The sequence below is a fragment of the Pleurodeles waltl genome, chromosome 9, assembly GCF_031143425.1.
Source record: "Pleurodeles waltl isolate 20211129_DDA chromosome 9, aPleWal1.hap1.20221129, whole genome shotgun sequence".
In the NCBI taxonomy this organism is placed as follows: domain Eukaryota; kingdom Metazoa; phylum Chordata; class Amphibia; order Caudata; family Salamandridae; genus Pleurodeles; species Pleurodeles waltl.
Genome location: NC_090448.1, coordinates 292,370,325 through 292,397,450, shown reverse-complemented (window position 1 = coordinate 292,397,450; position 27,126 = coordinate 292,370,325). Strand labels below are relative to the sequence as shown.

Below are 27,126 nucleotides of genomic sequence, written 5' to 3'. Positions count from 1 at the left end.
AATCTGAGAGGATTGATGAATTACAAATTAAATGGAAATCTGAGATGATGGATGAATGGATAGACAAAAGATCAACTGATGCGTGAATTGCTTTATTGATGGTTGGGGATGGAATTGAAAATTGATGGATGGAATGGTGAAAGACAGAATGATGAATGAAAGAATAAACTGGTGACAATGTAAACATGAAATGGTGGATATCATTGTGTGAATAGTAGGATTAAAGCATGAATGGATCGATGGTTGGACGGCAGAGACAAGGGAGCTCTTCTAGGGAGGTTTGGGTTTCCCTTGCTTGATGCCATAAGAGCTTTGATTCAAAGTGTGGGGTATTTTCATTTTCTGGCTACTCCCTTCAACTCAGCGGTAGGCTAAAGGTTTGGTGCACGGAAGATGAGTGAAACGAGCACCATTTGCTTTCACCCTGTCTTACTACCAACATTTAAGCTTTTAAGTCATGAGTATGTGGATGTTTTTACGTTAAACATGGTGGGTGACCTTGGACACTGTTTATTCAAAGGTAACTCTCACATTTTTGTTAAAATGCGAACAGCATTTTTTAAGATCTAAAGTATTGAGCTGTCCTGCAATGCTGATAAAATTTCAGGGATGCCTTAATTTTGGTCTAAGTCACGATGAGGTCAGGCCGACTAGGAGACTTGTCCACTTGAGGTTATTTGAGTAAACCTATGGGAGCTAAAAATAAGGCCAGTTATGTGTCTGTCCAGATGGGAGGGTTCATCGACCTCCTGTTATTGCCATTAAGCCAAAGAAAGCTTGTGTTAAACATGACAGAGGTGTGTTCATACCATAATTTAATATCCCCTAGAATGACCACCATAGCAATATTATTCACAAGGAGACTGATGATCTTAGAGTGTTTGTCTATAAAGTCTGCGGGTGTGTCTGAAGTAAGACAAGGAATTAACCTGTGTTTTTACATCCTCTTTAAAGCCACTATCCACTCCTTCTCTTACTTGATCCTCCTATTTCCCTTCATTATGAAATTGTTGTCTAAATTGCATTCTTGAATCAGCAGATTAATTTCATCTTTATTTTTAAGCGAAGACCTCACGTTATGTAGTGTGGTCTTGAGACAGAGGCCACATCTGAGATTTTGTCCACGGTCTTCAAAAAGACATGAGGTTTATTGTTAGAAATACACAGCACACATATTTACTGCTACATCTGAAGTTGGAGGAGTTATTGTCCATTTCATATGACCATTAGTTCTTGAGGTGCATAATTAGTTCAACAACATCTTCGTCCGGTTCTAGCAGATGTAGCAAGGATGGGCTTGCCTTTGATGCACCTTTAGGTGTGTTTAAATAGGTTAGTGTATCGTTAAACACACTCGTGAGTGTCTGCTCCCAAGCAGGCCTGCTAACCCAACAAATATGGCCACCACAGATAGAACATAAGCCCAAGAAGCATGTCCATTTCATATAAAATGAAAATGACAAGTAATCAGTCCCCAAAGTCAAAGAGTAAGGGACAAGACCAACAATCTCAACTAATTTTGATTCACTAGAAACAAATCGAAGCAGTTTTTGCTGGGTTATTGCTACAATAACCACAGAAGGCAAGAACAGAGCTTAAAAATATCACTTTGTCACTTCATTGACATTGTTTCTCTGTGTGAATAGAGAGAGACAGAGTTACCGCTAACTGAAATTCATAGTTACTCGACTCTAAATAACCGCTTGAAGTATTTTAATGCATGGGTCCCTTTAACAGAGGAATGCTCTGATTGTGTAGGCTATTAGTTTATCCTTTATCAGGGGCATAAACATCTCAATTTATTAAAAGCTTTTACATTATCATACCATAAAAACTTTTCTACTTAGGAAACTATGCAGAGAAGCAATTGTGTTCTCAGTCTCGGGAGCCTTGCATCCTTCTTGCATATAAGCCTTCTTAGCAGGAAAAGTGAGCCGGATTTGGAAAGCAGAGCAGTCTTATTAATTATAACTGGTACCCAGATGATGCACTGACCTTCAGGACAGTGACATATTCTAATGTGTTCTTCAGAACTGTCCATCTGGCAATTTAAATTGAGGACCAGTCTGAACATCTCAAGCAGCAATATGTTAATTGATCAGGAGTGTTTTTTCACCCTTGCTGTTAGCCTTCCTTTATTGTTTTACTCTTAAAGAAGTATTTTCCATTGCCATGTTAGATTTTCTGTTAGCAGGATCTATCCAAAAAGTAATGGTTAATTGGACTGCTGATTAAATATACCCAAGAAAATACTGAGATTGCATAAGAGTCCTTCGCTACTTTTTGCATACCTTGGTCTTGGCAGAATTTTTCTGTTCAAAACATACACCTTTTGGCAAAAGATGTGTTGTAGTGTTGTTGCGCATTTTTTAACTTACTATTAGAATTTATGAGAGATGTGCAACTAATATATCACTGCTGCCTTGTTCAAAGTTTAATAAAAATACAGAGATTGGCCCGATGGTCTTGAGGTGAATACTCGCTCCTCTCCTGCAGATCTTGATCTGGCTGAAATGCTATCTTTGGAAATGTTTGATTCTAATATCTAGGAAATCCTACAGCTGGTTATGTCTATTTACTGAAGAAATAATAGAGAGCTAGAATTGAGAACTGCAGCCAAGCAGGTGTGGCAGATTTAATCTATTATCCAGCCAGTGCATTGGAGTGCTGCAGTTCAAAGGTAATCTCCACAAATGGGATGGACTCAGGAAGAAGCTTAATGCCTCTTGTGGCTGTTATTGATTCCTAGCCTTTTCTGACCCTCTATTGGTGATGCGATAGGAAGTGAAAATAAAGTAGAAATTGAAATAAAAAAGAAGGGGCTTTGGTGGATTAAATCAATGATTACAGGTAGCTCTTTCATCCAAGAAATATTTGTTACACATATGACAAATATTAGGTGGCCTTCAAGTCATTCTTTAGTTTTTGGGGGTTCAGGTTAAAATGTATAAACTACATTGATAGCTTGTCTGTTACACCAAGAAAAAAAAGCAAGAATAACAGTTTATCCAAATAGAATGGAAGATGAAAATAAAACATTTGGAAGAGAAGCATGTACTTAGGATCTAGTACCTAAGACAGTGAGAGTAGCAAACTCCTACTATGGGACAGGGACAGAAGACATCCAGACCTCAATACAACTGTCAGTAGTGCCTTCCTAAATGGCGGACTCTACATTGTTATTTGCAGATGCTCTGGTACGTGTTTTGGTTGGGTGGGAAACAGTTGGTCCTTCAATGGCCAAACCTTTTACGTTTAGTGTTTTATCAGAACAATATTTGTTTTTTCCACTGGATCATTTAATGTTGCTTCATTAGGAGGAAAGATAACATTCTTAAAATTCTCGGGTGCATCACTGTTAATTGCCTTGTGCGAAGATAATACTGAGACCTTTACTTTTACTTGGGCCAACAGACAAATACATCTCTCTGCAGCTGGGGTTAATATGTTCATCATAGGTGATGTTGTTATCTTCTTCAGCGGCAGAGTTCGTAGCAACTTGGGAGTTTTATTGTTCCCGACATTGTATGACTTCACCTTCCACCACTTATAGCTCTTTGCACATCCACCCTGTTTGTCTTATTTATTTAAGAATGGCTCAGCACTGCCTAATAACTGATAGACATAGGTGCTGGCATACACAATCATGTTTGTTTGACTAACTAATGTCATAGGGGAGTCAAAAAAACTCGCATGAGGTTTTAATGTTCCAACTAAAGTACCAAAGTAATTGTATTGCCTAATTGCACTGCTTTATACACTTTTGGATTCTTTTCAGCATGTTTGAACTATACCAATAGTAACACGGTTGTATTCTTCAGAAATACTCTAGATCACACCATTGTCAGTCACCCAGTCTTGAGACAAATATTAGAGAGTGTTGTCTGCATAAATACGGAGTGATACGATTTGCACAAATAATGAACTGAGTGGCAAACACAAATTTTAAATAACTGGGGTGATGGGTGAGATTCCTCCAGTATTCCATATTGTACTGGGCAGGCTGATCCTTATTACTTCCACGAGCTTCTCTTGGGCCTACTTTTCTAACAGCTAATTAATTCCATGCCCGCTGTCTCCAAGACCCCTACTACTACTTGCAACCTTGGAAGCAAAGTGATGGGGTCACGTCCAGTGCCATCAATAGTGTCAGACACCTTCCATCTTCTATTCTAAAAATCAGTGTTTGCATATTCTTGAGAACTGTCATTGATTTATTCAAGGTGCCAGTGATGGAGGAATTGGAATACATATAAATAACTTTTTATTCTAACAGTTGTTAATTTCACTCTTCCTTAAACTGAGTAAGTTAATCTGCGGCATTAATGACTGTGACTTTTTCTTTTCTAGTAGTCGCAGTGTAGTATTTGTCCAGCTGAATTTGGATAGCAAAAATGCATGCTGATTGCATGCAGGTTAACAGCATCTCTGCTAAACAGAATTAAGTTCTAAATGTATGCCTATATGCATCCAGCCCAGACTTTTAGATTCCCTCTTAAAGAGCACTTGTCTGGGCTGGCATTCGTGTCAGATGACTTGATGGTACGATATGGGTTTAGAGGAATATCTCTCTTGCGTATCAGACGTGAATCTGACCTAGGTTGATGGTGCTTGAAATTCATAACCTTCTGATGATTTATTCAGTGGTGCTTTTGTCCATTTTCCAGTGCTCTGGCTGATCTTGAACCAGGACCAAATGTATCCCATTATCCCAAACTGACACTTTTGTCACCACCCGTCTCCGCAGAAAAGCTACGGACTGAAAAACCTGATGTATCTGGATGACCACGTTAGCAGCTTTAGTGCACACTGGCTGATGATGTGTTGGAGCACGTACTCCTGTGGTGGACATGTGTTCATTCCTTTCAATCATGCACGCTCGGCAGCACTTCAATCCATACATTGAACTCTCAGTATAGAGAGATTTAGTTCACGTTGCATGCTTTTTAAAAACAGTAATTCAGGACGATTCATAGGTTCTGCCTCTCCATTTTTATTAGACTAAAGCTGGCTCAAATGGTAAAATAAATTTGAGGCTACATTTAATTTAATATCTGTCTTACAAATCCTCAATATGCACACTTATGCCACCATTCTCAGCTAGTGCAACATTTGTTCTAAAGCATGAATTCGAGTATAGTCATCATTGACAGCTAGTATCCCCGCAACACCACCACTACTATGGATAACACAGCCATTACTGGGACTTGTTCATCATCCAGACTGCCATAGCTCCTACATTATCCCTAAAGGAAGCTCACTTGCATTTGTCTTAAAGCAGAGCTATATTCCATCAGCGCTCACAACCACCATTTCAAGACCACCCCTTCCACAGTCATTAGCGCCACTCCATCTTTGCCCAATCATGATTTACTCCCACTTACCCCAAACTGTAATAAATCATGTTTTATACGACCATTCAAACCACACTTCAGCTGTTTCTGAATGCTGTAAATGACGGTATTATCCACATTAAAGACAATGGATGCCTCCGCACAATAGACCCTTGCATGTGTAGTTGTAGTATCCTCCCTCTTAGCCGATGCTCTACACCTTCCTGCCAATACTGCTGTATAAATCCCTTACAACCGCGATTCTAGGAAGTGCTTTCCCAGTACCTCCCAAATCACCCATATTATACCTGCCTACCTTGTTCTATTCTTCACTTTTTTTAAATTAGAAATAGTCAACTTTTTTCTGTTTTTCAGATTTTACCATATATTGATGGATTTCGGCACATTCAGAAAATTGCAGCTGAAGCAGATGTAGAACTGAATCTGGTTCGGATCGCCACACAGAACCTTCTGTGAGTAGAGACATCTTGCAAAAATTAGCAAATAGGGGTGCAGCGAGTGATAATAATAAAAAAACAGAAAGCAGAGTGACCAGTGCAAAAAGTGAGTTTTTTTAAAATGTCTGGTTAATTTGGTGCAATATAGATCTGCAGTGCCTTTTGAACTTGTAAGAAATTTATGATGCAGTCACCTTTTTAGGAACTTTTTTTTGTTGTTTTTTTTTTTACATAAAGCTGGAAAAATCTGGGTGAAAAATAACGCTCAAAACTACAGTCATCTGGGCATGCCGTGTGTGTTAAATTGATACTGCTTGAATCTCGGGTACAGAAGATCTCCAGTACTTTTTAGTAGATTAACATTGCAGCTAAGAAACAAATCGGCAGGCGATCTCTCAAAGTTTGCTACATTGAGCATTGACTAGCCAGGAATACTGGACCAATCTCGGAACCGTGCCAAGCTTTGTCACACAGAGAATAGTAAAGCAGGGAGAGCAGACTCCGTATGTTTATCAGGGATGAATGGATGTTGAAGACTCCTGTTGCTGGGTAATTGTTTGGTTGTTGAAATGGTAGAATATTCAGTTCATGAATGTGCCAAGGGCTATGGAGCAAGGAGGTCTTCTCTTAAAGTGTTTCTTCTAATTGCCATCAGTCCCAAGCATAGCAGGAACACTTAAATCTTGCCCCTGTACCAGTCTGTCCCCTTTGGATTCTCGTTGTATCCAGTGGCTTCCTTCTTTTACTTGTCTGCTAGCCAGTTAGTAACCCAGAATTTGCCAACATAAACTATTACACTATAGTTGTCTTCAGTGGCTGCAGTTGACATCAACTCTTCAAATGATCAGGTGATATGCAAACTTTTTGTTATTTGTACCGCAACCTTTTTACTACAAGTCTCACGGATACTTTTTCCATTGTCTTTCCTATGGAGGATGTAGCTAAGCAGACTGTTAACAATTACCATCTAGCCGATCCAGAATAAGTACTGGCACCCAGTCCATTTAAAATAAAGTGCTAGGATTCCCTTCTGAGTTTTAGTGCTGGACCCAATCACATCATCTTGTGGTCTCTTTTATGCACTTCAATATCCCTATATTGCATTAGTTGAGTAGAAAAATGGTATGGCAGCTGCTTCCCTGTGTTTAATAAACAAGCCAATTAATTTGTGTGTAATTTTTTGAGCAAAGCTACCAATTTGTACTCTTTCCTTTTTAAATTTTAATTCCCTAACTGCTAGGAAATCTGAAGTCTTCGCCATTTCACTATGTTGATCTGCAAACAGCCAATGGACGATATTTAAATTCATTGTGTCTGTGTTATTTGCTATGTTTTCTTGAAGTGAACTAAATTCCAAAGTTTAAACCTGAGAATAGGTAACTTTATGCCAGTTCCTACTGGTCTTCATGATAGGTATTGCACATTCCCTGGAGTGGTAGGTCACCTAAGACCATACTGTTGCTAACAGGTCAAGTCAGTGACAAAACATAAATTAGCCTGCGCTCACCCTCTGATAGCTTGGCGCAGGCAGGCCTAACTTAGAAGGCAATGTGTAAAGTACTTGTGCAACACACACGCACAATAACCACAAGAGGTACACCACAAAAAGAGAATACACATGGATGTAAACAAAATAAAGCTTATTTGACCTATGGCACAGTAGTTCCAAAACTCCTTTACCTTCTAGGACACACCTGGCCAGTAGAAGTGGTTCACTAACATACTCCAGGTTTTTGTCTGGCCAAGGTGCCCAGCTAGGGGGTTGTCAAAAGCTTAGGTACCAACTCTCTGTATTGCTGGGGCACTAACATTCTCCTAGTGGCACCAGGTTTGGGGAATCTGTGGGAGCCACTGACATCTCCCTTTTCCCGGTCGCAGCTTACTGTCTCAGGCTCTCATGAGTGAGATACGTCTTTTGTCCCTGCAAAGATCTTCCATATATGGTCCCCCTGGGCACAGGAGCTCTGCTGTGTACGCCCCAAGTTCCTGGGCTCAGTTCCCTCCAGGACTGACTTGTCGTCTGCCTGATCATAGGAGACCTGAGCTTGTCTCTCCTCAGTAGTTGGTCTCACAGCCTTCTTGACTTTTCTTTTGGAGGTTTGGGCTATTAATCTAGGCTCCAGCACCTCTTTTTCACCCTCAGCTTTGCACTGTGCTCTTGTTTTCACACACACCCATTCAGAAATTCCAAGCAGGCTGCATGAGTTTTCATCTTTACCTCAGCCCATGCTGAGGTCTCCAGATCATTATGTAGCAGACATTCAACTAGAGTTGCAGAGGACATGGCCACCTTCTTCTAGTCAGTAGCCTCTCCCCACTCCAAGGTCAAAGTTAGGACCTTTTTTGAAGATTGAAAAAATGTGAAATTTACTAATAAACACAAAGGGGGAAGTATCAATTCTATTAAGGACACGGAAGCAAGGATTATGCCTTGCTTTCTCCCTTTATTGCAATCCATCAGCTTCACCTTTAACAATATTGAACACATTTTTCCATCAGCACTAGGGAAAGAACTACAAAGTGAGCAGCCAATAAACATGCACAGTCATTACAATCCAGGACACTCTCAACTTAACGCCCTCTTTCTTGAGTGCACCAAGAACCTCCATCCGTTTCCTGTCTCATTCAGTTTTGGACCCATCTGAACCTCGGAAATAATGAAAGAAAAAACGTGGTATCAACCTATCGCTAATGATGCAGAAAAAAACATCAAACATCTTGCTGAGGCAACAAAATCGTAAATCTATGCAAGTTAAAGAAACCACTTGTCACCATCCAAGATACCCATTTGAGGCACGATACTACTAAGATTAAAGACATAATTCAAGAACATAAAGTACTTTAAACTTACAAGTACACTTTCTAGGGAAAAAACATCCAAGTTAATACAGTCGGGTAGAGAAAAAAAGGGTCTCTCTAAAGCCTTGGGTGGGAATAATCCTTGCCTCCGTGTCCTTAATAGAATTGAAACTTACCTTCATGTTTACTAGGAAATTTTGCATTATATGTCCGGACCCGAGGCGAGGATTATGCCTGTTCAAAGCTTGTCCTCCACCAAAGACTCCATGTTGAGCACTGGTTTGAAATTAAGCCACTTAAACATCGAGTCTGATGACCAATCCGCTGCATTAATTATATCTTCCAACCGAACGCCCAGACAGAAATCCTTAGAAGCCATTGCTCCTCTTACTGAGTAATCACCAAAGAGGAAGATATCAATGCCGGCTTCCTGCATTACCCAGCGGATCTATATGGCAGTGGTTGGTATGAGACTGCCCTGCAGGGTTTTGTGAGGGAAATTAACTGTTGCCTTTGTCCCGGAGGATGGAATTCTTCTGTCATATCCTCAGAAGCCTTGAGACACTGGACCACACATAATTTTGGAAACTTGTGAAAGGCCAGATATGAAACCACTCTGGCATTTGTTTTTGTCCATCTGGAAATATGGAAAGTCACACCATCTGGGGTGAATGACCGGCTTGTGAGGTCGAGAGCACGCACATCTGACACCCAACTACATGACATCAGGCACAGAGGCATAGCCAATTTCACAGACAGTTCTTTACGAGACAAAAATTCATTTCAAGCATGAAAAAGGTTTAGAACATTATTGACATCCCAGAGAGCTGATTATCTTGGCTCTGGAGGAAGAACCAAAAGTTTCCCTCTCATCATCGTGCACATTAGGGGATGTTCACCTACAGGAGAGCCTCCCAAGGGGAAATGACCAGCTGATATTCCAGACCTGTGAGAATGGATGGTCTTATAGGCCAAGGCCTAAAAAGTTAAAGCAGCCCAAACATTCAAGACGGGAACCACTTCGCACCCCATGGGATCTTGATTGTTTTGAACACACCAACCACCCATCTAGCTCACGCAGACTTGTAATGTTTGTTGGTGCCGTACGCCAAGGCAGCCGCCAGCATTCACTTAGCTTCAATCAACAATCCTGGGGCTCTCCTGCGTTGCCTGAAATCTGCCAGGACATGAGTGGCATCTGATCCTAGAGTACCAGTGGGTGACAATTGCCCAGGGGATCCGGAACACAGGGTAGAAGGACTGGACAGTCCCAAGAAAGTTCCAGAAGAACTGGAAACCATACTTGCGACTTCCAACAAGATGTGATCAGGGCTACCTGGGCCTTTTGTCGATGGACATGTGCCAATAACCGCATGATCATCGCAAAGGGGGGAAATGCATACCCCTGTTCCTTTGACCAGTCTTGTAGGAACGCATCCATCGCTATGTCAAGGGGATCCGGCCTCCAACTGAAGTAGCAGGGAAGCTGATGGTCCAATCTGGATGTAAAGAGGTCGACTGAGAAAGGGCCCCATAGGTGAAAATCCACGGGTTCAAACACCAAAGACTTGTGTCTGAGCACTGCCTGGAATACCATTCTGCTACAGAGTTCGGTCTTCCGGGTAGATACTCTGATGATGATCAGCAAAAAAGGGGGACTGGGAATTTGCCGTTGGTGCCTGATGGTGCAGGGAATTTGCCATTGGTGCCTGCTGGTCCTCCACTCCAAAGGAGATGCTGACTGGTAGGTGAAGTGCTGGCAACCCTCCAAGGCTCTGGGAGGATGCGCAGCTGCAGGACGAGTCAGATCTTTGCGACTGTCCGGACAGGAGTAGGCAGGCAGGGTTTGGCGCCAAGTCCAGAGCTAGTCCACAGTTCTCACATCTTCAGCTCTTCTTTGTCCTTCTTCTTGTAGTCAGACGACTCTGAGTTACAGGTGTCAGGGATCCACCTAAATACTAAGTTTATGAGTGTAAGGTAGTAACCAATGGGCAACTTAACCATGGGGTAACTACACCCCCTATATGACCGGTTACTCTGGGGAGTGGTCATTTTCTGACCCAGAGTTCCTAGTTTTGCCAAAGTCAAGATGGCAAAACCCTTCTTTCATGGGGCACATCAGGTAGCCCATCTCAGGAATGTGACTAGCCTGGAGATGCAACACACATACTACATAGCTAATTTCCTACCTATCCTGGTGCCAAATGGGCCTCAGAGGGTGGTATTCTCCAGGTCCGGAGGAAGCCAGGGTCGCATATCAAAGGCAGTTTAGCTTAGAAGCCCTTGGCCTTGGTATGCAGATTCACTAGCCATCCTGCTGGGGGAAGTGATAACACCTTCTCCGGAGCAGGCATCGGTTCCTGACCTCAGAGAGCACTGGCTCTCACCTACAGGGGGTCAGAAACTCGTCTGTGGTAGCAAGCTGGTCGAGACTAGTCAGCCAGCCCAGAAAAAGACTAGTAGTTTTCAGGGGGCACTTCTAAGGTGCCCTCTGGGTGCATGTCATAATAAATCCAATATTGGCATCAGTATGGATTTATTAAGATGAGGTGTTTGATACCAAGGACTATATGTTTCGGTAAAGCCATCATGTAGCTGAGGAACTGCCTAGTACATGTACTTCAGATAGTTTCCCTGTTAACTTGTACAATCTAGTAATTGAACTAGGCAGCACAGTGACATATCTACTCATGCAGATATGCCCTCACATATAATATAATGCACTCTGCTTTAGGTCTATAAGGCCTGCTGTAGGGGTGACATACATATATTAGATGCAGTGACTTGGGCATGGCACACAGTGAGTGTGCCATGTTGTGTTTTCACACATGGTTTGCACCATGACACACAGCCTGCAATGGTAGTCTGCATGCAATTTGTCCCTTAGGGTGGTATAATAAATGCTGCAGGCCTTAGGGACCCTCTTTATACCCATGCCCCCTAGGTACCAGTGGTACTTTCAGGGGTGCTAGAGTATGTGCCAATTGTAACACAATTAGACCATTTTACCTTATTTTCAGGGAAAGAGCACTGGCATTGGGGCTTGGTTAACAGGGACTTCAATCACAAAACATTAGCACCAGTGGCAAAAAATGTGGATGACCATGACAAAAAGGGCCACTTTCCTACATTAGTGAACAGGGATGATGTATTTCAATGACAGAAAATGGAACACCTTCAACATTTTCCTGAACTGTATCGGAGGTAAACTTAGTAATCTGTTCAAGTAGGAAAGTAGATTTCAGATGCTAGCATTCATTGTCCTTAGAGTCACAACTTCCTGACTGATTAATAATCTGTTATTATGCACACTTGCAGAACTCAGCATAATGGTGTTTCAATCCGAGGTCCAGATCAATTTATGGGGCGTGCCTCTTGGTTCTAAAGTAGATGAGTTGTTGCAAAAAATGTAAAAGTTTATCGAAAGTGCAAAATCTGTTGGTGCTTTACAGCAACATTGACTATACTTTCAAAGAGCACTGATAGACTCTGACAAAAGGGCAAACAAAACCATATAAGGGTCTTCAGTATTATCAACACAAATCCATCAGTAGTGGGGAAGGATGGAACACTACTCCACATCCTGGACCCCTGCACTCTGAACTGGTTATGTACGTACACCCCACTTTAGGAAAGTAAGCTGGGAAGAAGTAATTTCTCTACAACAGCTGTGGGTTTGCATGACTTACAGAATCCCTACTTCCACATGCCAATGAATGTTGCATACTGGCATTCCCAGATATTTGTGGTTGTTTGGAACATGATCAGTTCATAGAAACATATTTGAGATAAATTCTGCTCTAGGACTATGACTGTTTAACAAATGCCCTTGGTGACAATTTATTGGAAATCCCCTTCATTTTTGTATTATTAGTATATATCAGTCTTTATAAAATAGTAAAGTGACCTGCAAATCCAGTGGTCTGGTAACAGGAGTCACCAGGCCCATTGCAATTCAAAGATTTTTTTTCCCAAACTGAGATTTTAGCTGCTGGAAGTAACAAAATCTCCTTATGAAACTCCCGAGGAAAACTTGCGGCAAACATTGTAGAAACACCAATTCCTGCATATTATTCCCCCAGAACATGTATTCACATTATTCACCGGTCCCTCAAATTACTGAAACATCCAGTTATGGTGATTCCAGGGCAGGGAAATAATTAGGATTTTTTGCGGGCCACTCATAATGAGGAAATTATTATGTTAAATATTTTTTACAAAAATGAATAATTACATATTATGTACTTAATTGCACCGGACTCTCCTTTATATTAAGGAACCTCCAAAATTGTTTCAAACACCAATTACTTGTTTTATTGCAATTTTACACAGCTCTCCATTCACCAACTGGCCTGGGGACAGTGGGTACCTTAAAGATCTGTACTGCACCTCAAACTGCTCATGCCTGAGTGAAGAATCCACTGTCAAACAATCCATTGCATTTTGGCAGATCAGCAAAGCCTCTAGTAATAGAGACCTAGATATCCTAGAATTTATACCAAGACAACTTAGTACGAGATATAGCATTCTGCAGTCTAGTCTAGACCCCCTCTCACATACATTTAATTTCTTTTAAAGCACTGGTAAAGGCTGCCTTTACTAATCCATTCAGCTAGCGACATAAAATACAGATCTTTTCTTTGCAACAGGCATATTAACCCTCTGCACTACTTTATGGTAAGTCAAAATTGCCACTAGACAAACATACGATCTCTCTCTGTAGCAGGAACAATCCCAAGGGTCACCTCAACATTTTTATTGCTGCCTGAAAGCGGGAGCACAAGCAACCCTGCAGGAGGTACTTTTAAATCGCAAGTTACTGCTAGACAAAGCGCCCCGAAGGTCAGTCTCTCCCCCCCCCCCCTTCCCCGCCTTCCAGGTCACCACCCAGTACGGTCGCACCAGTTGCAGTCACCAAAAGCTGGCCCTGGTTAGGACAGTGCTCTTATAGTTGATTCATTTTTTGGCGACCTATAACCTAGGTGAATTGTGCCAATTGCTCCTTGAGAAACAATCACTTAATAGTTTACTAAAACTCTTTAGTAGAAGCAACTTTCTCTGTAAGCTAACACATACAGCTGGTCTGTGGCAGATGGGACTTGAACCCTGTGAGCAGGTATGTGGGAAGGTTATAAGAGTACTCCTCAAACAGCATCCAAAGGTCCCTTAAAGGTACCTTAGTTTATACGCTGCATAGTCATGATATATAAATTTTCCACGGTTGTTCCTGGATGCAGTACATTTTAGAAGGATCCTTAGGGCAGAGGAACTACTTCCTTTGCAAGGTATAGGCTGCATCCGCTTGGATAGAGCAAGACAACAGGTTTGTGTTTTCTATTGGATGGAATCTTTGAAATAAAAGCCAGCACGTACGGTGCAGGAATCTAAACATTGCTGAAAGTCTCTTGTTTTGTAGGTACTATGGAGTGGTGACCTTGGTGTCCATACTGCAGGTAAGCATTATGGGATTTACCCTTTGTGTGAACTTTTTTTTCTTTGAGTTGCTGTAGAGCTGACTTTGCAAAGTCTCTGAATGACCCCTTCTTCAAATGGCGAGCTTGAGAAAACGTTCCTCTTGCTACATGTTGCTTTAGAGACCTGGGGGATACTGAGACAGTGTGACCCGGTGCATCCTGTAGAGTAGGTCTGTCCTGCCCCAATTTGTGTAAGACATGCATTTTTGTAAGACACATTATCATGGTCGAAATATCGTTATCCACGTATGTCATGACTATGATCTGGACTCCAAAATATTTTCAAGATAATTGTAGATGTTTTATTTGTATTATTAGCTTGTCTATGGTAACATGCTGTGGGTTAATATTGTTGTCACAGTATATCTGAGGGTTGATATTTCATCCTCATTAATGTGGTACAACTCTGAAATGACTGTGTTGCTTTTGTTTAGCTACATTGTGTGATAGGTAGGATATACATTCTTAGTCTGTTTACTTAATTTTCCAGTACTTGTATTCAATTTATTTATTTAATGACATCGCCCCTCCTTCCAAAGCATCCAAAACAAACTGACATCCTTAGATCACAACTGCATGATAAATCGAGATGCCGTCTTTCACATTTGAACTTGTAGGCATGGAAACAGGTAGAGTATTCCATCAGTGTCCATTAGGAATGCACATTAAAGCCAGACCATACACCCTCAAGAGCAACTGGGATTAGGCCCTTCGGGTGGAAGCCATGTCAGCCACTCCGCTGCGCTGCCTTTCCAAGCTCCTACACTCATCTTTTTTGGAAAGAACCACAGTCGGACCTTTAAGATTTTTTTCAGGTACCTACATGTTTCTACAAAATAAATTAATGAAGAAGATATACATACAAAATCTAAGTAGCAGTTAAACATTTTACGGTTACAAATAGTCCCAAAAAAGACCAAGCAGTTTATTTAAAAAAAATAAAAAAAAGTCACACAGCGCAGCGCAGCAGTCACCTTGCTGCGCTGCGCTGCATGGCAGGGAAAGGACAGGACAGGAAAGCGCCATATTTAAGGCAATACAATACATTCCTGCCTTTTCCCCATGCTTGCGCCCTGTCGGCAGCCCAGAGCCAATGCAGACACCCTTGCACCATCGTGCACGGGTCCCTACGTTGCTTGCAGGATTGTTTTTGTGCAGGAAGGGCGCCTGAGAGGCTTATCCCTCTAGCTGTATTTGGTACAGAATGGACAGAGGAGGAAGTAACGAGGAGAAATAAGGATATTTCTCCTCATTACGCCTCTCCTGTGAAGTTGTATCGTTTTGGCACATTCCCAGGTTTTCCAGTTCTGGGAAATCTGGACATGCGTCAGAAAACCTTGAGAGTTGTGTGGGAAGACCAACGCAGTGCCCATAGCAAAGTAAGGCAAGGCAGCGATTTGTGCTGCGTTGCCTTACTCCAAATGTATGGAGCCACTCGGCCACGCAAAGTGGCCTTGCATAGCTTCATTAATCTGAGTTAAAGTTTGCAACGCTCTTGGACCACGTTGCATGGTGCAAAAGCAATGCAGATCACCTTGCAAATAGGTCCTCATGGGTATAACAGAGGAGAAATGTAAGTGGAATAGAGTTAGCATATATAACTTGTTCTCAAGGAAACTAGATGACCTTAAGAAGAAAATGATTGCAATATTTAAGTTGTGTAAGGACCTAATTAATTTGCCTCAGTGACACAGTGAGTTGTGAAAACGCAAGTATTGGTATTTTGTGACACTAACAAGCGTCTAAAGGAAAGCCACAACAAAGTACTATGATGGTTTGCTTTCTTTCTATAGTTTAACTTTGTTACCTATTTTACCTACATGTAAATAAGACCTATTGTTCCTACAAGTCAGAATTTTGACTGAACATTCTATAGTGTCTTAAATACTTTGTTTATTTATCACAGTCACTGCTTGCCTTCACTGCTTTGGGAGATTAAAGTACCCAGTGGAAGTGGAATAACTTGGTTATCCATTGGAAATTCACCAAAGCTTGCGGCCCTGTGACACCAGTAGGGAGCAACAATACCAACCCTAGATACTGCCCAACGATCTCTGATTAGCAGAGGACTCAAATTAAAGCCTCATGTAATCTCTGCTTCATGTGCCCATTTAAATGCAGGATCACTTCCTCATTAGGGGACAACTGCTTTGTCTCCCAAGGATCCATGTACGTTATATGCAACTTTTGGGATTGCTAATTAACAAACGAGACCTGCCCCATATACCAGAATCTGGATGACTCACAACTCTACCTTGAAGTGCCCTTGAACAATGACATCCAGTGATTTAAGGTCCTAATTTCAAGTGACCTGTAATCTGTCCAGTAATTCTTCCCCACCCTGAGAGTTACCAATTCCAGAGCTTCTGGTAGCTTCAAGGGGTAGATCATCAGCCTGTTACATGGTAAAGTAAGGTAGGTAAATCTTTTATTTCAGTTAATAAAAACCATCAACATACTGTAGGACAGTAAAAGTGCAAAGTGTTCATACCGAGCCCAGCTCAGGCATTTTACGCTGCAATCAGTGCTAAAAGGCAAATTATTAAAATTGATATATAACATTTGAAACCATTCGTCATATTTTAAAACCACATATGAATACAAATCATTTAAATCTCATGAGCAGCAAAAGATGAGAGGGAAAGGATAGCACAAAGTTTGTATGCAGTTCACGCATATGCCAAAATGTAGTCTTCCTATACGAATATCAAAATCTTATGTTGCGAGCAGCCAAACCCTAAAACACAGTCAATTTACATATTAAAACAGTCGCTTATGTCTGTTAAGGAAGTATTCCTCATTAGAAATCTTTTGCTATTATTTATCTCTCTAATTTATTCATAGATTTAATAAATTGTTGGTCACAAAGCAGATTCTCCTCTCATATAAAAAGTATAGATTGGTGGCACGTTCTGCTACTATATTGGTTAAAAACATTATGAAAGCAATATCTGTGTTCTTTCAATAAGGAAGCACAAATGCATAGTAAACGAATTAGTGATTATTTGTGTTGTAGACACAATCTGCATGCTCCTGAGTCAGGCTTATCACACCATTTTGTCAATAGGTAATAACAGGACAAACAGACGTGTTTTAAAGTGGCCCTTGAACGCCTCAGCAAAATAGCTTTGTAGGTGGAGGTGTGTATGTGGATTAACTGTGAGCCAGGCATAGTTCTTTTTACTAGATTTCTGTTTTTGAAGTAGTTTTACTAGAAGGACTTGTGGACACCACTGGATAGCTTCTCTCTTTTGAGGGTTGGGTCAGGATGGATTACCTGGTTTAGCACGAGGACCTTGATTGTGTTCACTGTGGAACACAGGAAGGGTCTTTTTTTTCTTTTCTTTTTTCAATACAGGTCTGCCCTATCCTATTTTTGCTAGTTCAAAATTTTGACGATCTGTGTTTGCTATAGTTATACTTATTGAAAGATGTTTCCAAATGTAGTTTTCATTTATTGTTCACTAATCTACTTTTTTTCTCTCTTCTTATTTCCTTTTCGAGTACTCCAATGTATACTGTACCACGCCGCTGGTCCAAGATCTGGTAGACGACAAATGTTTACAGGAGGAGTGCCTACCCTATGTTACTAAGCCAGGTAGGATCACCGCAAGCAGAGACAGAAGTGGGGAGCTGGAAAGCAGATTCGGTGTCACTGTGACTGTCAATGGGGGAATGGTACAGAAAATGATTGTTGGTTTCTTCTTTTGCACTCTTGATAATTAAAGTATTAATGTGGTTGAGTTTGACCCTAATCCGTGGCTGTGGACATGTCTGGATCCACTATGAATAGCAAGCCTAAGGTAATGTTTAGTGAGGTTTGTGGGACATCAAGTCTAACTATTTGGAGACTTAGTTGTGTAGTTTGTTGTGAATCATTGAAAAGCAAAGCTGCGATTATATTGGGTATTTCCTGTGAATAATGGCGTGAAGGTGTTCTGAAGCTGATTCTTAATCTAAGCACAATGAGGCTTCTTTTGTGATGTTGCATCTAGTTGGGTGGAAAAGAATACTTCTGTAAAGTAGTTGGTTCTGGCACTATGAATAACAAGACTGTTTTGCTCTCTGTGGTTAACATACAGCTAGATAATGTGCTGTCCCTGTAGGTCTTTCACTTTGTCTTGGGGACTCTTTGACATACTTAGTGTTGTTTTTTCACCAAGAAATAGGGCCCATCAACAGTTGCAAACAAAACATGAAATGTCTATAACTATTATATAGTCATGAAGACATTAGCAAATAGCTGAGCAGGACAGAATTATAATAATATAACACTGGATTTTGTATAACTTGCATATATCAGGCAGAATCACCTTCAAGCTCTCTGGGATGGAGACAGTGTCAGTCACTTGGTTGTGCTGGCATTCTTGGGATCACACCTAGGCAACACATCAAAAGTGGTTGGGAAAAGATAGTGTCAAGTTTGAGCCCTACTGCCCTCTAACAAGCAGGCTGAGAAATAGTTTAACATTGAGTGACAGGGATAAGAAACGTACAAGCATATCAAAGCCAAATGAGGTAAAAGGCTACAAAGGGCAAATACATGGCAAAAATGATTAAATATTCAAGCAGGACAAAGCTGAGATAAGAGGATAGGCCATGTCCTACCATAAAGGTACAGGTAGAGTGAAGGGGCGAGAAGTGGAGGGCTTGAAGACACAAATTAAGCATCTAAATATGAGGTTGCATTCCGCTTTACCAGAGGAAGTAAAAAGACAGCTAAAAGCACTTAAATCACTCTGCAGAAGAAGCTATTGGATTCAACAGGCCATGCCTGGTTTCACACGCAGCATAGGCTGTAAGATTTGGGAAGATATAGGAAGCAAACTGTTTTATTGATTCTCTAATAGTGATACTGAATCCTGAATCCTGAATAATTCCCTCTATGTAGGACAGCAGTGGTGTGTTAGTCATAGATGCAGTTGGGATTGCAGGGGTTTTTGTGGACTATTATGGGACGGTACACTCCAGACAAGACCCTCCACTGAAAGTAGCGGAGAATTTAGTAGTGGACAAGCTCATTTTTGGTGCACTAACAACAGAGTAGAGCTTAACTTCCCTATTATGACGTAGGAGATTCATAATAGCAATTATGGAAAGGTCACGGGTCCAAGTGGATTCCTCCAGGAGTTCCTTAAGAAGTAGGCCATGCTGCTGTTGCCACATCTCCAGGCACTGTATTTTGAGGTGCTTGCAGCTGGCATGTTCCCACTGACCGTAAATCACGGTGGTTATGAACCTTGGTAAAGTCCCACCGGCAAAAGCTCACCCTTCCGGCCAATATCTTTCATAAATACTGAAGTAAAACTCTTGGCCTCAATTCTAGCTATGAGACTGGCTAAGGTGATTCACCTTGGTCCAGTGATCAGAACAGCTTTATACCGGCAAGGGACACCAGGCATGGCCTGTGCCGTCTCCAGGTGACGCTGACATGCATATATTAACTTGATAGGCTGGCAGCTGTGTTGTCAGTGGACATAGAAAAGGATTTTAACACAATCCACTGGCCGTTTATAGACAAGATATTGAGGAGGATGGCTCTCGATGCCCAATTTCTGAAATATGTGGCACTTCTTTATGCACCCGAGAATGAAGGGAGTGTTGTCGGTGCCTTTCCCGATAAAGCGAGGTACCCTGCAGCGCTTCCCACTCTTGGGGCCACATGTACGATGCTTTTTGCACCATGCAAACAGCGAATCTGGCTGTTTGCGATGTGCAACAAGCACTTCCCGATGCACAAGCCCAGTTTTGCGATTCAGTAACATTGTTACCGAATCGCAAAACGGGTTTGCGACTCGCAATTAGGAAGGGTTCCCCCTTTGTGAATGTCACTGAAAACATTTTTTCAGAGCAGGCAGTGGTCCAAAAACGTTTAATTTTTTGCTTTTGTAATGCATCTCGTTGTCCTTTAAGGAAAACGGGCTGCATTAAAAAAAAAAAAACCTGCTTTATTGAAAAGCAGTCACAGACATGGTGGTCTACTGTCTCCAGCAGGCCACCATCCCTGTGAGGGCCGCCATTCCCAAGGGGGTCGCAAATTGCTACCTACCTCATGAATATTCATGAGGTGGTCATTTGCGACCCCATTGCGAGTCGCAATTAGTGTCAAGGACACTACCCTACATTCGGATTTGCAACTCGAAAATTGCGAGTCATTCTGACTCGCAATTTGCGAGTCGCAAATTGGAACTTTGTTACATGTGGCCCTTGATCTTTAATTTGCTCTTGTGATTGAGCCTCTGGTATGTGGCTGCTCTGGGATGTGCTGCTGGTAGGTTTCTGATGGAGGAATAGTTTAGAGGACAGAGTAATCTGTATGCGGATGAATTGCTTCTCTGTGTCCAACATCTCAACTGCTTTATTCCCCACATATTAGAGATGCTGAAGTTGTATAGGGATGTCTCTGGTTGCAGGGTAAACTGGGAGAAGTCAGTATCTGTGTGGCTGAGGGATGGTCCCTATGGGCTACGGTGGGAACCTGCTGCTGTGTAGCAAAGTACCACTTGAGATACCCAAGTATGATGATAGCAAGCAATGAGAAGAGAGTTTGCAGAACTTCGGATTTTGATCCTTCATCCACTGTGGAGTATAATTTGGAAAGCGTTGGCCATGTGACTTTTTAGCTCAGTCTCAGGCCAACAGTTACCACAGTCCTCATGTATATGGGATCAAAACACTGTTGAAAATTGACAAAAGAGCTATGTTGATTATATTTGTGCATGGGCAGGTTCCACAATTGATGATACTTAATTATCTCATCTTTTTTATTATAATACCGAGAGGGACCGCTGTTCCTGACAGTTTGATAAGAAAAGGCTAGTCGGATCTACAAATCACTACTACTCAAAGCGTCAGATCCTTTTGTGCAGCTTATAGAGAGATGGAAGCAGGATCTGAGGAAACTTGATAATAACGAGTGGTCAGAGACGGATGGCCATCCCTTCATGACTTAGATTAATCCACGTCTTATAACTCCATAGAGTGCAGCCGGGTCATAGCGGATGGGTGGAGCACACTCCCCTTACTGCATTCGGTGTGGGTCCTCAGAGGACTCTTTTGTATATGTGATCTGGACCTGCCCAGTGAATGAAGCTATACGCAATTAATCCTCTTGAAACTGGACGCTGTGGCAGCATATACAGTGGCTTTGGACCGTAAAGTCATGATTCTAAATAGTTCTTAGGACAAAAGAGGATTCAAAACTCTGGTGGGAATAGCGCTCCTGGTACCAAAGCGTGATATTATACGGAAGTGGATAAGTGCAAGCCCGAGCTCTGTTTTTTTGGCGCAAAGGCATGGATTGCTGTGCTGTGCCGAGAGAACAGTAGGACAGTTTACAAAGAGCATGGGAGTTTGAAGAAATAACTCAAGATATGGGCCTTTTGATGTAATAACGCGGGCCCTAATGGATTGGCACAGTAATGCATGTCTCTAGCTGAATGCTCTTTTGGATTTTATATCTAGGACCTTGGGGTAAAAGAGAAAAGTCGAGGAAATCTCATGGATTAGTATTAATGGGTACTTTTAATGTATTTTTTTTTATTCATCTGATATATGTATGATACATGCCTTGTTGGGAAAAGAGCATAATAAAAAGAAGATATTAAAAAAATATGCAAGCAGGTATCCAAATCCATAAATCAACCTAACAGAAACCTCCATAATGGGTGCCTGAATTACGTTTTTACAATATCTTTTGTAGCCCTCCCCCCCCCACCTTCAGACTCGTCCAGGTGTTAAAAGAACCTCAGTTTAGGAAGTCTTCAGAAATCAGAAGGTTTGACTGATCCATGGTGGCCGATTTTATATTAGGATGTCCTTTACAGGCATATCGTCTGACCTAAATATTTTGTCCTAATAATTGCTCACACAAATATCGTCCTTTGGGTGTAGATTTTGGATTAGTAACTCCAGAACGCCATTAATTTTGTAAACAATAATCAGGATGCTATATTTATGACAGATGATATTCTGGTATCACGCGAAAGGTCATTACATCTGCCACCCCCTTGTTTTGGAAATGCTACATATGTTCAGAATGGAGGACGCTGGACCTTAGAGGAGGAAGAACCTGCTACTTACTTGTTGAAATAACTTATATCCTCTTAGAGGCAAATCTCCTCACTTTACACACCATTTTCCTCTTCCACTCACCTTGAGCTTGGTCCAGCTAAAAGTATCCTAAAGATCTGTGATGTATGAGGATCTGAGGGATGATTCTTGCAAACAGTGTATAAAAGGCCAGCTGTAGATGAGGGCTCTGTGTTGTTTTGTATATCTGCATGTATACATATTTTGTGTAAATGTATATTTTTTTATTTTTCCACATTTGAATGGAATGCAGTATTTCTTACAACAAGTAAGTAGTGATTCTTCCCTGCAATTCCATTTGAATCATGGAACAGAACTTTGGGTCCACAATGGTAATCCCTGTAAAGCTGTAGAGATGTATTAGTTTTTCATGTCTCGTTGTTTGTGGTAATAAAGTTGGTTCTAACATTTACATCTTCCATCTGGATAATGTAATTGCTTCCAACATTACGGGTCCATATGTGCCTTTGGAAATGTAGCTGGTTTCAGCACTAGTTGTAGCATTGCTGGTCTGAAGGAGGCAGTAGTAAAATTGTTAGTTTCAGCATTTTTGATCTGCAACTGACTGTGGTAATGTAGGAGTTGCAGGATTGCTTGTCCGCACAAGGATGTAATAGGTTTTAGCATGTCATGTCTGCCTACGGCTGTGGCAGCGTAGCCAGTTCCAGAATAGTTCATCAGCGTGAGGCGGTTGTCTTGAAGATGTTTCTAGCACTTCAGGTCTGCTTGAATCAAAATCAATGTAATTAGTCACAGCTGCCAACAGTTTGCTTTCATTGGCCATAATTATTTCCATCCCCTCTGTCCCAAAGGTCACAAACGAGCCAGTCTCCGCGATGTCTTCCAACTCTACTGCGGGCTGAGCCCTGGAACCACAGTGCGGGACCTCATCTGCCGCTATACCCAACAGCTGCAGAGAGTGGATGAAAGGTCAGCCACAAAGTATAATGTACATTCAAAAGGATAAGGTAGCACTCTTTCTTGAGTTTATTGATGGAACAGCAGTGTTAGCAATATGCATTCCACAGTGCTGGCCTTCTCGATTAATGTAATTGTAGTATATGGCTTAGATGATCTCGGCTTAAGTAGAATGCTCACTATGCTTTGCCTTGGGCTGAGGTCATCTATGACCTCATGGTAGAATGTGGAGAGTTGAGATGGAGAGGTGAGGAGAGTGAAGAGCAAGTTGTTCACAGTTGCTGGTGGATGGGATGCTCCAATAAAAGGCTCTACATTTCTTACTGGAAGATTATTTGGAGTGATTCTTTTCTACACTGGCGACGAGGATGGGATGCGAACCAATAAAATGGTCCAAGTGGAAGAAATCATTTCTCCATTATTCCAGAGTCTGTGGAACAAATTGATCTAATGAAAGAAAAACAGCACTTCTTATGCATTGTCTGGGCTGTGAGGGTCAGGAAGTATATGAGAACTTGCCAGATCCTGGTAAAGAGGCTACAGACCTTAATGAGTTCGAAATGTGTTTGAAGAAACTTGATTTGCATTTCTTACCTAAGATCAGTACCATTTTGGAGCGTTTTCATTTTGGCATGAGGGAGCAGAGACCAGGTGAAAGTATTGAGGAGTATATTACTGCTTTTAGGAAACTTGCTTCTACATGCAAGTTTGGGAACACGATTGAAGAAAGGATCCGAGATCATCTAAGCCATATACTACACACATTACATAGTTGCAGCCATCACATTCTGCAGCAGAAACTCAATACATTTCTGGGTTACTTATAAAGCAAAAGTTTGTGTCATGATTAAAGGCAAACAAAGAATGCTGTCTCCTCTCCCATGCAGTTGTTTTGTATTACTTTTTTGTACTGAGAGCACCGTTACACTGTTCTAGCATGACTTAAAAGCTGCAGTGCATGTATGAGCAGAAGTGTGAAGAATAAAGTCTTCCGAGGGATAATTCAGGCCATAGATTCCTCACACTGTGAATAGCGCAGGTACTAGACGGGATCTGGAGACTTTTCTCACCAATTCACATGTGCACTTGTAGGTGGTGTCGTGCAGCTAACTCTGCAATGGTTCCATCCCGCCCCATAAGTGACGTCCAGCCACAATATAACCGCCACCTCTGTGCATCAATGTCAGTTCCTTTCTTTCGGTGCCTTCCAAATTGGATCCGTGCTTGCTATTTCGCTTAAATCATGTGACAGAAAACGTTTATCCAAACTTTTTCCAGTGTGCCAGGGACGTGCCCCCCCTAAGACTACAGGCTTAAACCCTGCAAGGATGTCTGTAAACATATGTGGGTGACTGACCCCCAGGAGGTCTGTCTCTGGGGTGCGTGCTCCTTGCATCATTCAAATCATGCAACACCTGCTCTCAGATTAATCCAAAGGCCTTCTGGATCCAGGAAGCCAAACTCTACATCGCTGAGCATCAGACAAAAGGTTGTAAGGCTTGAAAGCATTCTGAAATCCTCGGGCCAATACAGAGGGAGGTCTTCATGCAAAATAGGTAAGTCCAAATCCAAAAAAATCACAAAAAAGTCAAAATGCGACTCCCTGTGTTCTTGGTACTCTTGTCAGGAGAAGTCTGGAAGACATTGGGGTACTCTACAGCCTCGGTCTCAACCTCACAGATCCAGTTTCTGAGCTGGTCCCAATAGAGTCCAGATTCCTAGGGCCATCTGCAATGCTGTAGCAGATCCAGGCTTTCAGAAAAGCCATGCTGCAAATGTTTGGTGCCCTACTGGCTCCCTGTGTTGCATTTACTGATCCAAGAAGGCCTCTAGTTGAATTTCTGGCAGCAGATCCATCCCCGCTGCAGAATGTGCCTCCTGCCCTCATTCCTGGGTCCCCCCGACTCCTGGGCAGACGCCTTCCAAAACCTGTGCAGGTTTGTGGTGTGTTGACACTGCGGAAGAAAGAACCAAAGGTTCTATCAGAAGGTAATCAGCCGGGACCTCAGATAAAGCTGTGCCCCCCTCAACCTCAGCCTCAATCAAATTCATACAGAATGCTTCTTTTACCATAACATTTTTCTGACCTGATCTACGCAATGACTGTGAATGGGAAGATGAAACCCAGCTTTATGAAGATGACAATCTGGTTTTGTACTTTCAGGAGGTCAGCGGCCTTGAGACATCCCCTGATACTGGCCTCAACTCCCCTCCTGGTCCATGTACGGACGAATCTACTTATTTTGCTATGGTTATAAGAAGGACAGTAGAACTCCTTAACTTACAACTCCCCTTAGTAGAGGTGAAAATAAAGTTCAGCTGTCAGGGCAGAGTTCTGCAAAGCCCTCCTGCCCTTTAGTGAGGCACTCACAGACACTCCCATAGGCACCTGGGCAAAGCTCTGATCTTTCCTTTCCGTGAACTGCCAAACAGGCAGGAGACACAGACCAGCTCTAGGGTACCTATTCATTCTCCTGCAGCACCCAGCACCTGGCAGACTTGTAGTTTAGGCCTTCTCTAGTAGGCCAAAGCCATCTGCTCTCCCATCCACTCCTGCAGCCAGGGAGTTGAAATGTCTGGGAGTATTTAGAAAAAGCATGTTATTATCCACAAGCCTTGCAATCAGGTCCATTAGTTCATGTTGCCTTTTGGGGCATTATTCGTATGAATAATGGGACATGGTGACCACATTTTTGTCAGCAGTCCCAGATGACCATTGTGCCAGACTTCAACTAATCATTTGGGAGGGCCATGGTGCACTGAAATATTAGGTCGAGCCTAGATGTTACCAGTTGTGTGAGAAGGGCAGTTGGCACCAGCATGGTGCTTCGGAGCCATGTCTGGATATGCTCCACTGGATTCTCGGATAATGGCCAGCAGTCGCTCATGGACATGCCCTTTTACAGCAACTGTCTCTTTGTAGACACCGTGGACTTGGCATTGGAGAGCTTCACTGACAGTAAAACAACAGTGCACTCCCTCAGCTTAGCATCGCCTGCACAGCAGTTTCCACAACGATATCACCCTTTTCTAGGCTTCGGAAGAGGCTTTCAGCAGAGGCTATATCAAACCTTGCTTCAACATCAACTGGTTGTAATGCCATTCTACTCTGGACAGTCTCTCACCCTGCTGATGTTCTTTCATCCTCCACCCAAGGAGAAAGAGAGACTCCATTGTCTAGAGCCGAAGAGAGCTCTGAGCTTCTGTATCAATCGTACCAAGGATCACTGGATGAACAACCAGCACTTTGTAGTTTTTTTGGGGGGGGCAAAATAGGGAAGAGCAGTGCAGACAGGAAGAACAGTGCAGAAACTGGCCATCTCCAGATGGATTTTCCTTTGAGTTAAGAACTGCTTTGGATGGACCAAGAAACAACCTCTGGAAGGCCTGCAGGTTCATGCCATCAGAGCCAAAGCGTCTACCTCTGCACTGGTGAGCGCGGCACGTGTTTTGGATATTTATGTGGCTGCAACGTGGGCATCAGTTCACATAGCACTATTGCTTTGATTGTCCTGTCTAGTGGGAGTTGCACTTTGCCTGTTTAGTCCTGCAGGAGTTCCTAGTTTGAGCCACCCCCCAGAACAACCACTTGGGGAGGTACTGCTTTGGTATTTATTCACAAGGTGAGGAATCTGCTGTTAAAAGTATCCATCAGAAGAACAAGTTATTTATCTGCAATAATGCTGTTTCTGATAGATACTATAGCTAAACGCAGATTCCTCACTTACCCACCCTCCTCCCAGGTCTGTGGAGCGGACTGCTTTGATCTATATTTTAAGATTCCAATTAGAGATCTGCACACTGGTGTTCTCATTACTAAGGGCTCTGAATCCGTTGGTGTGGACAAATATCAGAAAGACATTGATGTCAGTGCGGAGTGGAGACAGCTGTTTTTGGCTCAGGCATCATTTCCGGGCAGATGTGGACCATCACAATGCCCTCTACCAGTCTGCAAGGGAAGTGCTTAACATCCTGTGGTATGCCTACATGGCTCTTTCAAAGAGGAATCACTGTGTTTTGATATAGCGATTAGGATGGCTGCAGAATTTGTCG

At 42.2% G+C, this 27,126-nt stretch overlaps 1 protein-coding gene across 2 annotated transcripts in view; it reads left to right on the top strand.

The window, feature by feature from the left end:
- The window catches only part of NPRL2 (NPR2 like, GATOR1 complex subunit), a 100,531-nt gene that overhangs the window by 61,339 nt on the left and 12,066 nt on the right, over positions 1 to 27,126 (top strand). For both annotated transcript variants that reach the window (XM_069206755.1, XM_069206756.1), the window contains exons 7-10: positions 5,709 to 5,806; positions 14,007 to 14,043; positions 17,569 to 17,662; positions 22,968 to 23,085. In XM_069206755.1, coding sequence (XP_069062856.1) covers positions 5,709 to 5,806; positions 14,007 to 14,043; positions 17,569 to 17,662; positions 22,968 to 23,085 — 347 coding nt within the window. The remainder of the gene's footprint in view (positions 1 to 5,708; positions 5,807 to 14,006; positions 14,044 to 17,568; positions 17,663 to 22,967; positions 23,086 to 27,126) is intronic.